The sequence below is a fragment of the Panicum virgatum genome, chromosome 1N (assembly GCF_016808335.1).
Source record: "Panicum virgatum strain AP13 chromosome 1N, P.virgatum_v5, whole genome shotgun sequence".
Taxonomy (NCBI): Eukaryota; Viridiplantae; Streptophyta; class Magnoliopsida; order Poales; family Poaceae; genus Panicum; species Panicum virgatum.
In genome coordinates, this window is record NC_053145.1 from 48,107,319 (window position 1) to 48,119,384 (window position 12,066).

Sequence of the window (12,066 nt, forward strand, 5' to 3'; positions counted from 1 at the left end):
AGAACGGGAAAGACTACGCAGTATGTGTTAAACCAGTAAACCACTACTGATTGGGGCAAAATATGTGAAAGCTTGAAAATAGTAAACTGAAAGCAAGGAAAGGACTGGGATTATTTTGTTATCTGCTACCCCCTTTGTTCCAAAATATAAGACTTTTTTAGTTTTGGTCCCAAGTTAAAATTTTCCATTACACAATAATGTATCAATATCTTTTTTTTTAGTTTCATACACAAGATGTCGCAATACAAATCGAATAACATTTTTAAAGTAGCTTCTCTTATAATTCGTTTGCTACACCCTTTTGTCGACTTCAACTTAACAGCCAGAAACTTCAGAATCGGAGCGCCGTGCATATCATTGATCTTCAAAAGCATGGAACCACCATTCCAATTCCAAATTTCAAAACCCAGCATATCACGTTGCATCACTCAAGAAAATGTATGTGGTACTGGATAAATGGGATGCCATTAACATCGCATTAGAACTCGATGAACCCAGCTGATAACACATTCATAAACCACAACTATGGATAAAACTTTCTTAAATCTTCTCATAATATTTGACAGGCAGACTTCAATCAGGGATCAAAGGTCCGCTACCCGAGGTACAAAACTTAGAAGTACAGGAGCACACTAGGCAAAACGACTTCTTCAGAACTCCAAAACTAAATTTAGAAGACCATCTCATGGGGCTTGTCACCATCCCTGAGAGAGAACCGGGCACCAAGGTAGGTTTTCAGGTCTGGGACAGCCTCAATAGCCTTGATCAGAGCAGCATCCACAGCCTTCTGGTCATCCTTCTTGAAGTCAGGCAGAGACTTTGACGCCTGCAGATTCAACATACCAGGCAGGGTAATTATCACATGGATCAAAACATTATTGCAAATGAGCCAATGAAACAATTAAGGAACTTGGACGCCTACCTCCTTCTCTGTCTCAAAAAGCTCGCCCTCAGTCTTTTTCGCCTTCTGCTTCTTTTCCCGGGCAAAGTACTTGTCATCAAACTTCGCAGCATCAACACCAGAGATGTCGACCTTGGTGGATGTAGCAATGACGTAGGTCTGGTTCACACGGCGGATCGGTACTCCATTGATCTTGAAAGGCCCTGTAAGGACAACATGAACGTTAAAAATAAGGTTACACTATCAAGAGCAACATACCAAAAACAACTGCACGCATGAACTGAGGCATGTGAATTTAGAAACTACTGGATTGCAACAGTTAACAGAATCAATTTACCCAGTTGAATTTCCTTCCTGCCCAACAAAGGGAACAGTTGATAATTTGTTGAACTTCAAACTAAAGCAACATTCATAAAACGTGCATTCAATAGACAGGTTTCAATTTTCACCACTTAACAAGCATACACCAATAAGTTTCCATCTGTTCAATGCAACTAAGAAAGAGAATATATAACATGTATCTAAAACGTTTTATTTATTCTAACATCTTAAAAATAATCCATGCAAATACTTGCTCAAGCCATGCAACCTTACATCCCACCAAACTTAGATCAGAAACATAAGGCACAAGTGCAAGTGTCGAGACTTGACTCCAAATGAATTCCCTTAACCACTCAAGTCACCTATTCAAGAAAATGTACAGTACTTGCGAAATGACCTACATATAACCACGAAATCATTTTAATTTATGATAAATGAGATGATATCTCCAAGAGAATAAACAGCTACTAAAACATAAAAAAATAAAAAGATAGTTAAAAAACTAGGCAAAAAAACCACAAGCGTGAGACAAACTAACACGGCTCGCCACAATACAGCTTTATAGATCACTGACTAGCAATCACCTACAAAACTTTGCCCATCTATAGAACCATAGATCCACACTACTCAGCAGCTAAATGTAATTTGAGGGCAAAAACACACCAACCAACAGGGAACGGCACCAAAGGAAGAAGCGAGCTCACCAGAGATGAGGAGGAGGCCGGACTTGAGCTGCTTGAGGAACACCACTCTCTTGCCCATGAAGCGCCCAGCGAGCAGGATCAGCACCGTCCCGGGGGTGATGGTGGACCTGCACAAACGAATGTCCGATTCGGATCAAAATGAACACGAACACCACGAAGGCTGCCACTTGCAGGGGGCGATGGGGCACCTGAGTTTGGTAGGCTTAGGCTTGCGGGTGCTGGGAACGCGGGGCTTGACATCGTCGGCAGGGTAGAACTTGGGCTCCGCGGCGGCGGCGGGCTTCTCGGCCTTGGGGAACGAGCCGCCGTGCTTGGCCTTGATGGCCCACAGCCCCCGGCGGTGGTACGCGTGCGACCGGGACGCCCGCTTGATTCCCTGCGACAGCTTCGACGACGGCGCCATTGGATCGGGGCGGTGCGAGGCGCGGCTTCGGCTCGGGGGCTTGGGGCGGCGGCGGGCGAAGAATGGAGCAGAGGGTTTGGTCGCAGAATTTATATGTGTGCGGCGGCTTGGAGGTGGAAACCCTAGGTCCTTGGGCTCCTCTGCATGTTAGGAGTGGGCCTATTTGTTGAGGCCCATTAGCCGGCCTCTCGGGCGAGTGCAGCTTACATGAGTTTTTTTTTAATCCATTTTAGGATGCAGGGATTAAAAGAGCGTAGTACCCATCATTTCATGCAATTTTTCTGCGCTCCAGTACAATTTTTGCAAAAAGGAAATTGTAGGAAATGGGTTTATATGAATATAAAAAATTATTGCTGCTGGTGAACAATCGTGAATCGGCACTGCTGGCTTGACAAATCATCGCTGAAGTGCCATCAAAGGACAATGTCTATGAGCTTATTCAGATCAGCAGATAGCTATCTTAAAGCTTTTAGTTGCGATCGAGCTTCGCCGTTTACCATCCTCAGGAAACAATACGCAAGTGACATGCAGCAACTAAGCCAGTATAGATAAACACGAAAAGAGAACGTGATATGGCCTGATGTTGTCTTATCACTAAAATCCAGTTTATGTAAATAATCGCATGTTTTGTCATACAAGACTTCCACAACAAGGGCACCGGTAAACAAAATCTGTGCTTCCTTAAAAGCCATTGCAGGTCTTCCACACCTTTGACAGGGTCGATGAAAGCACATCTACTCCCCTTTCCAGAGTTCAGCAAACTCATCAGGCTCCAGGGTGTTCTCCATCTCATGCATCTTCCTCCTCACCTTGGCCTTAACCTTCTTGACATATTTGCCTGCCTTCTGCCGCTTCTCTAGTGCACGGATCTGGAGAGAACCAACCAAACGGTATCAGATGTGAAGTTTGGGAAGGGTAAGATGAGATAGTTGGATAAATTCATATGTACAATACCCTAACCCAAGTCCTCAACTTAAACCGCACGAGCTGATGAGCATATCATTTTGCTAGTCAACAGCAATCCAGAAATTTCTGCTTTTGATTGTTGTCTCCAACTAAATGGCAGACAGGACAGTACAGTGGTAACACAACAGGACAGTACAATGGTAACACAACAATGCATCTAAAATTGTTAGGGTGTGCTCTGCCCTCTACTCAATCTGAGCATGTGTGTAATGCTTAATAATGCCTTAAAAATGATGCCGGTGACAACTTTAGATCAAATACCATTCTATTATACTTCTGGCACTCAATTTTTAAAAGTGCATCATGCACTCCATATAAATGTTCCGTGGAATAAATTGTGTGGTATCACCTGCCTTAACAGCTTTCTCTAACTTCGGTTAAAATTTAAGGCTTTGTTTTGTTGTTTGGTTAACATCGAAGGAACAAAAGAATTCATAATATGATTATCCCTTGATGACGAAAACAAATACACCAAGGTTGCATTTACAAAAGGTAGGAAGGTCTACGGATATATTTCAAAAATAAGAATAATACTCGACAACAGATCAGTGAATCAACATACCTGATTGGGAGAAATATAATATGGATTCTCATACCACATAGGACCACCGAAACTACCACCAAATATTTTGATTGGATTCAAACAGAACCTGGGGCCAACCTGTATAGAGCAATTCCAGCAAACGTTATCGTTTAGAGAAAACTAAATAACATGTAAAGTACCCAGATAGAAGCTCGTTGCCAGTACCTCAATAAGTGTCATTTTATCGAGACCTCCTTTATCAACTTTGTCAATCTCATTGTGGGGAACAGAGATCTGTCAAAGTAGTTCTAAAATTCAGACAGTGCTAAGACATGACCAAAATTTTTATTGCATGAAGAAAATTGAAGCTCATCCAAACCAAAATCCAAGCTGACAAAAATGGAGCAATAGGTCACCTGGTAGTTCCGAAACCAAACATGACCATCAATGATGGAGAAGGCAAACACATGGTCATGGAAGGGTTTGGCTTTACGGTGATCTTTAGGAGTAGCAAATATCTGCACAAAAACAGGCAATGACTTCACTATCACCTCCTTAGCTTTAAAAGACCCTCTGATTTTTGTAAGAACTAATCTGACCATACAAAGCATTTGACTGGATAATCAGTATTAACTTCATAACACCATCATCTTTTTTATTCATAGCAAGCAATGGAAATGCAAAAATGAAAAACAGTAGAAGATTTAGAGTCAACACATGGAACTCTTCGGTGCTTATGGATTGAAATCCATCAAAAAAGTTATACACATTTGTTTTTATTATCATTACAAGACCTTCAACATTCAAGTTTGACCTCTTTTATCATCAAAGAGAACCAAATAATCCAGATTAGTTCAGTTCATCTTCATGTCCAAATATTCTTCACAAGCATAACATGTAAAACAGTTATGTACCTGAGTTATCATTTCCTTCACAAGCATCCAATGAGGTTGCTCATCAAAATTTGTAGAAAAAGTAAGAAGCGGCTGTGACCCTTTTAGATGGTTACCAGTAAGCTTCAACTCCTCCATAGTGTGAACTGCAGTGAACATCGCATTATGGTAATCAATAATCATAATGGTTAATGGATAATACTGATGAGAAAAGCAAACAAGTTATAAACCATAGTGCATAACACAGTCACAGAATAAGTAATGTTTGTGTTGTAGCATACCTGCATTAACTAGAAATTTCACTGATGGTCCTCCAGGAGACTTGACCATCCAAAGGTAAAGGTCCTTCTGTTTTCTGCACTGTAATATTCATGTGACAGAAAATTTAGCCACAAATCAAAACATTCTCAGAATCCACAACTCTAGTGTTAACTTAAATCAAAGCATTAGAATTGTGAGATGGTGCATATCTCGTCAAACATATATCCCAATAGAGTATCTAGTACCAGAAAAAAAAAGTGGAGTTGCTAACTAATCTGATAGCTCAAAAACATTCAGAGCGTATACAGGGACCAAAGCTAAAGCTAGGCTTTGCACCACTAGTTATTCAGTTCACACAACCTGCTCTTATACTGAGCTAGCAACCCACAAAATCACAGTGGTGGAAAAAAATGCAGTTTACAGGGAGGAAAAAAAGAGTAGTAGAGGTATACCTCGAAGAAGAGGCAGCTGGAGCAGCTCCTGAGCTCGAGCAGCTCGTTTAGCGCGTTTCCTTTACTCTGCTTCGACTCGACCTTGCTGTCCTTCTTGGCGTGAGGAAGCAGCGACAGGATGTCCTGCATCAGATGCCGGTACCTGCGCGAAGCACGCACGCGTCAACCGAGTCATTCACCACGGGATAGAAGTCACCACACTGCAAGGGGGAACAGGGAGCACTCACCTGTACGTGATGCGGCGGGAGCAGGTGATGAGCACCTTTTCCTTGTTCCGGAACGGCGCCGCCGCGACCGCGGAGGCGGGCTCGGCATCGGGGGCCGGGTCCTTAAAGCCGAAGAGCGTGCGCGGCGGTCGCTCCGGCGCGGAGTCGTCGGGCTTCTCCGCTCCCGCAGCCTCTGCGGGGGCGTCGGTGCGCTTCCGCTTCTTCGCCATGGCACGAGGCGCGTCCCGCGTGGGCTCGACGGCGCGAAGGCGGCGGCGAACGGTGAATGGAGCCTGGAGGGGAGGGAGCAGCCGCTTTGCCTGCGGGGAGGGGAAAGACGAGCACGACGGCGACCAGCTAGGGTTTAAGCTTCTTGTGGTTGTGGGGTTGGGTTGCTGCGTTGCGCATCGAATGGGCTGAATGGGCCGGCATGCAAGCAAATTAATAACAGGCCGAGCCGAGACGAAACGGGCCTGTCCGGGCCGCCCGGAAGAAACATTCATCATCAGCTGTTTGGAACGAGAAGAGGAAGAGCTGAGGAGGCGCGCGGCGCGGAGCATGGCCACGAGAGGAGCGGAGAAATATCCCATACCGGCGAGGTGAGGAGGCGCGCGGAGCGGTGGGGTGGTACATATAGGAGGCGGGGTGCTGCGTGCTAGCGGTGAACCTTGCCTTAAACTAATGAGTAAGGAAAACAAAGCGGTGCGGTGAGAGCCGCTCGCGGTGCGGGGTCAAAACCAGCACGGCGATTTTTGAAGGGGGAAGAGGCTGGCGCGGGTATTGATTGACACTGCCCTACTTTGCAGGACTTGCCTGGGCGGGCCTCCCCGCCCACCAAATCAAGTCTAAACTGTTTCGATAAATATACGAGTACAATTTGATCAGATGACACTCTGCTACCTTTACCTGACCTGACGAATTACATGCACGGCAGGAGTCCGAGCCTCAAAAGAAATCAGAATCCCAGTCCAACTCCTCTTTTAGAAAGAAAAAAAAATAAAGCAGATAGTTGGGCTTATCACTTACCGTTGCTTTTTCTCGAGGAGAATCGATCGTTTCTAATAATGAAGGTTATTGTACGCAAGCAGAAGATCTCTCACCACCTATGCATATGACTATGATTGGCCCAGAAGGGATGTCCAGGTTCAGTTCGTCGTCAAGTAGAGGCTCAAAACAATTCAAGTTTGATCACCTCGAAATTCAGGAGCAGCCCGCATCAAAAACGATGGTCAGGTCGCATACGGAGTTCGTTTTGGACGTTCATTATATGGATGGAAAGAAAATTTTATAGGTGGAAATCGTCGAAATAAGTGGAAATACAGAATCTGCTGCACCACTGTCTTTTAGGTTGTTGGCCCGTGTATCGTGTTGGAGCCTAATTGGGGTGTGTCTAGGGAGATCTAGGTCGACCCTCGGAGCATATATTCAGTAGCCACCACCACATTAGGGCGGGGTTTGGAGTGTTGTTTAGTACTAGTTTTTCATTAAGAAACTAAGATTGCTTCATTGAAATTGTGCGCTACTACAAAAATTCTAACCGAGGTGGGCAAAAATGATTAACCGAGACAGTATTCGCAACCGTCTCGAATGAAAGGTCACGGTAAATGACCTATTTTCCGAGGCGGTTTTGCTGACACCTCGGTTAATCAAATCAAAAAATCAAAAAAGGAAAAGAAAAAAGCCCACTGAGGCCATCACGGACCCGCCGAGCCCTAACGAGCCCATCCACTACTACATCCCGCCACGGCCGCAACCTGCGGTCGCGACCCGCCACTGCCACGTCTTGTCGCCGTGGCCGCGGCCAACCGCGCCCGCCGCCTCATGGTAGCCACCCACTGCAGGGTGTGGCACGCGATCCGGCCCGCTGCAAGAACCGCCAGATTCGGCTGCACCTCCATGCCGCCCAAGCGTGGGGAGGGAGAGGGAGGGAGGGAGGGAGGGAGGTGCGCCGTGGAGAGGGAGAGAGAGAGGAAGGGAGGTGCGCCGTCGGGTGGGGTTGCTGAGGGAGAGGGAGGAGAAATGAGTGACAAACCCTAAAGTCCGGTATATATACGTGTACTTGTAACTGTGCCACTTAGGCTAGCGGGCTGAGCCTGATTTACTGAGGCAGTTGAGTTACAAAGCCCGCCTCAGTTAACTATTAACAGAGGCAATTACATTAGGATGACCACCTCAGTTAATATATATTAACCGTGCGGGTATTTAAGGGTGCCCGCCTCGGTTAATATATTTTGCGAGACGGTTGTGGTAACCACCTCGGTTAATAAAAAATGACCGCTTCAGTTAATCGCAGGCATTAACAGAGGCGGTCCAAAATCATACCCGCCTTCAAGGATCTTTTTAAAGGTCACAATTAATTTTTTTTTTTGTAGCAATGGTGGCGACAAGTCCTATTACTATGATCCAGGGCCTGTGCTTGTTCTTCTCGACTGTGACGATTAGTCCTTTGAAATTGAGAGTTCGAACCCTTTACTCAGATCTGCTTCACATATATCTGCAATTTTAGATTGCATGTTTACTCTTTTTTGTTTGTGCTCTTCTATTCACTTGCAGGAAAAAGCCTTCTCGGCAAGGTCAATCGAGTTGTGTTTGGTTGATTACCAACGGAGCAACTGTGTAACAGTTGCAGTGATTCGAATCGTATCTGATTAGAAGTCCGGATCGCCAACGTCGAGTTCTCTACCAATCGAATCTATCATACCTATCGGATGATCGGGTCTTGTGATGTATTTGTAATGTGCAATGATAAAACATGCTACCAACCTAGATAATACAGCCCAACTCCTCGGTTGTGTGCGCGCGATCAAGCGAGAGACTCTTGCAAAAGGTTGCGGTGATGAAGTAAACTAAAACTAACAATCCTGCAATTCATCCAGTTTGTCGCGCCCTCTAGAAAGTAAGGTCCACCATAATCGCATAAATCAAAATTCTCCATCTTTTAGAGCTATAGTATTTACAGAATAATTAAGGAGTAACTCAATTGGTTGTGTTTGCGCTCATACACTACTCATTTTGATGTCCCACAAAACCCGTTTCCTGCACTTGTATCTCACTCCGGTGGACCTAAAGGCTCTGGTCGGAACTCGGAACACATGATTATTTTGTAGTCGTTCATATGAATATCAAACTATTTTAGTAAAGTTTACCGATCAGGGACAAGTGCTCCCGATTTGTTTGAAAGTGAGCTCGACTTTTCCGTGTCTTTTGAGTTATGCCGAAAAAAAAGGATTTTATTATTGGCAATGAGCTCTAGCATTCAATGACATGTTTGCTCTAGGAAAATTAAAGACAGCAAAGCACCAAGATACAGAGAAAGCAAAAGGGAAGGGGAACTATTCATTGCGTGTGTTACTGCATGCGATTCTATTGTAGAAGGGGAGTGCCGCCCACCGCCTCTCGCACGAGGGTCGGTGAGGGTGTAAATGCATTTAGACCCCTAATGGTTTTTGGTGAGTTAAATAACAATATGATTAAAGATCTAATGTATTTGTTGAAAATACCATGAGAAGAAATTTATTTGAAAAAAGAATTGATGATCACTACATGAAATACGGACAATGGTAAAAGACAAAGACTGGCATTGGTAACAAGCATATACATCATTACCCTTTATGGGTTACTAATAACCTTTCCTCGATAACGGGTAAAGCCCATTACAAATAGCACAAAATAGTAACCTGTATTCTTGAACGTCCGTTACTATAGTCGGTTACCATTCACACCTAGCGTCTGCTCCCACTAGGCCCACAATAAGTGGCGGTAATGAGCTTCACTGGACGACCGTTACCTTTTATAATTCATTAGTAACGGCCTCCGTAATAGAACATTACTTATAAACATTACCAATGACCTGTGGGGCTGGTCCCTCTGGGCCCGCTGTTAGTATTGGTAACGGTGGTTCTACTGTGTCCGTTACCAATGATTTGTTGAAGGTAACGGCTCTCATTTAAACCCGGTTACCCTTAACATTTTTTAGTAACGTGTGTGTGATGACCCGTTACTGTCAAAAGTTACCAATGACGCCACGCGAACGGTCCTTTGGGCCCACTATCAGAATCGGTAACGGTGGTACTTTTGAGACTGTTACTAATGAGTTCTCGAAAGTAACAGTTTTCATTTGATGCCAGTTACCAATATTTAGTTAGAAGTAACGACTGCCTCTTCTAGCCTGTTACCATTGATGTTTGCAAGGTGTCGGTGGCAGTTGAAGCCCATTATCACTGATGTTTGTAAGGCGACAGTTGTCAATTGAATATTTGATACCTGTTACCACTGATGTTAAGGTAACAGCTACCTGCGAAAGGTAACAGGCTGCACATGATATCCGTTACCTATAGTTATGTCAGCCAAATTGGAATGCCCCATTTCCTAGCTGCATCCTAGAAGCAATATATTGTATATGCTACATAGAAGCATTACCTTCAGGTTTACAAAGAAGGAACCTAAAATAAATCTGTCATCATATATAATCTTGTTTACAGTGCAGCCTCTACCTCAATTTTACATTGCCTCACATATCATCTCATGTTCACAAAAATCTATCCTGTAACCTAACATACACAAACATATGTACATGTACATCAAGTTCAAATTGATAAGCACATGTCTTAATCTCAAGTAATCACAGTTTCGAAACAAAGGTAGTGGAACCTACTGTCCGGTGGGATGACAACTTTGACAAGGAATTCACATAGCATCTCCCGGATCATCGCATGTGAGTCTTTTCCCATTGGTTCGAGTTGAGCTTTATAATCTTGCAGAACGCCATGCTTAATAAAAAATATATTAGCAAATAGTAAATAAATAATGTAAGTGATGTTAGGTTGATCTCCTTCCTAATAGGCCCAACGGCCTATTAGGCCCTTAATCCGCGCCCTGATCGGGGGCGTCCAACCCTTAATGGTTGGTGGGCCCCCGTTGCACTCCGCTATAAAGAAAGGTGGGGGCCGGCGGCACATGGCACGAGGTTCACCGGTGCGCCGCCAAACCCACCGAAAACCCTAGCCGATCTGAGGGTACGCAGGAGCAACGGGAAGCCGCCGCCTCTGCTTCACTGGCGTTTCCCCGCTGCAGCCGACTTCCTCCCGCCGTCGCCGCCACCGTCCTCGACATCGTCGGTCCGGCGTCGACCTCTCTGCTTGACTCGTCGCCGCCCTCGAGCGGATCTCCATCAACGAACCTGAGATGGCCGCCGGCTCGAGCTCCAATGGTGGTACAGAAGGTCTCTCTCCCTCTCAGTGTACTTTTGTGTTCTCTACGTTCTAGATCTAGGAACATCTTGTGCTTGAACAAAGAAAAGAGAAAGAGATCCATCTTGATCGTGCACTGTGTTGATTCTAACTTAACATTGGTATTAGAGCCTACACTCGTGTAGATCGAGATTGGTAAAGTTGGATTCGTCTGTGAATCGAAAGAAATCAATGGAAAAGAAAGAATACGATGCAAATCGAAAAGAACAGAAAGAATCGATGGCAAATCGAGTTCAACAGTGAAACCCTAACCCTAACTCTAGGGGAAAGGGGACGCCGGACTTACTGGGTCTATGCGTCACCCATGGCCGCCCTCGTGCGGGACCCGCGCAGCCCGTTTCGTCGGGGCGCGGCACAGGATGCTCTGCCGCTCGCCGCCGGGACGCCGGGGCGCACGCGCGCGGGCTCGAAACCGAGGCGCCATCCATGGCGAGCTCGACGGCGGCGCGCTCACCCACCGGCGAGCGCGCGCGCCGGCGAGCAAGCCGCGGTGGCGCCGCCCTGCCCACTCCGCCGGGCCGCCACGGCCAGCAGCCGTCGCCTCCGTTTCTTGGAGAGAGAAGACAAAGAGGGAGAATGAGCCTAGGGTTTGCGGGCGACGCGGCGTCGCCGAGTTTTGTTACCGCGAAAAGAGCGCTCGGCCGTCCGATCTTGATCGTCGGCGACGGACGGCTGGGAACGGCGGCTGGCGAACGGGCCAGTTTGGGCCCAAGAGGGGCGCGGCGCCGGGCCGGTTTGGCGGCCTGGCCATTGGCTGTTGGGCCGAAGGCCCGAGCGTCGCGCGCGCCGAGCGGGCTGGGCCGATTTCGTGACTGGGCTACTTCAACAGTGAAGCTTTAAATTGTTTTTTCTATTTTCCAGAAGCATTTTAATAGCAGTTTTTGAATAGTTTGATTATAGTTTGATCTCTATTCAATTTTGCACCAACGTGTTTATTGTTTAGAGATAAAAGTTTATATTTTTGCTTCTAGAAATAGAAATTCCTACTTGTTTCCGCTGCAAAAGTCATTACAGTTGTTCTTTACTTTAATTCGAACCAACGAGACAATTAAAATTTAAGAGCATGATTAAAAGGTTATTTTTGAGGATTATAGTATTGTTAATTTTCTGACCAACGTTGTTAATTACAATACTGTAATTTCATAGTTCTTGTGCATTTATTTTTATTTCTGCCCAACGGTGATATA

At 45.5% G+C, this 12,066-nt stretch overlaps 2 protein-coding genes and 1 non-coding gene across 3 annotated transcripts; 1 reads left to right on the forward strand and 2 right to left on the reverse strand.

Moving 5' to 3' along the window:
• Nucleotides 1-473: 473 nt before the first annotated feature.
• Nucleotides 474-2,408, reverse strand: LOC120656267 (60S ribosomal protein L6-3-like). The gene is made up of 4 exons (XM_039934308.1): nt 2,115-2,408; nt 1,927-2,033; nt 923-1,104; nt 474-826 (listed from the first exon to the last, which is right to left on the reverse strand). The coding sequence occupies exons 1-4, from the start codon at nt 2,327-2,329 to the stop codon at nt 671-673; spliced, it is 660 nt and encodes a 219-aa protein (XP_039790242.1). The 5' UTR covers nt 2,330-2,408; the 3' UTR covers nt 474-670.
• Nucleotides 2,409-2,855: 447 nt separating this feature from the next.
• LOC120656266 (ribosome biogenesis protein BRX1 homolog 1-like) lies at nt 2,856-5,991 on the reverse strand. Its single transcript, XM_039934307.1, has 8 exons — nt 5,652-5,991; nt 5,425-5,566; nt 4,993-5,071; nt 4,733-4,857; nt 4,235-4,336; nt 4,044-4,112; nt 3,858-3,956; nt 2,856-3,198 (listed from the first exon to the last, which is right to left on the reverse strand). The coding sequence occupies exons 1-8, from the start codon at nt 5,858-5,860 to the stop codon at nt 3,064-3,066; spliced, it is 960 nt and encodes a 319-aa protein (XP_039790241.1). The 5' UTR covers nt 5,861-5,991; the 3' UTR covers nt 2,856-3,063.
• Nucleotides 5,992-6,298: 307 nt separating this feature from the next.
• Nucleotides 6,299-6,459, forward strand: LOC120657786. Its single transcript, XR_005668323.1, has one exon. It is a non-coding gene; the product is annotated as a U12 minor spliceosomal RNA (small nuclear RNA).
• The last annotated feature ends 5,607 nt before the right edge of the window (nt 6,460-12,066 follow it).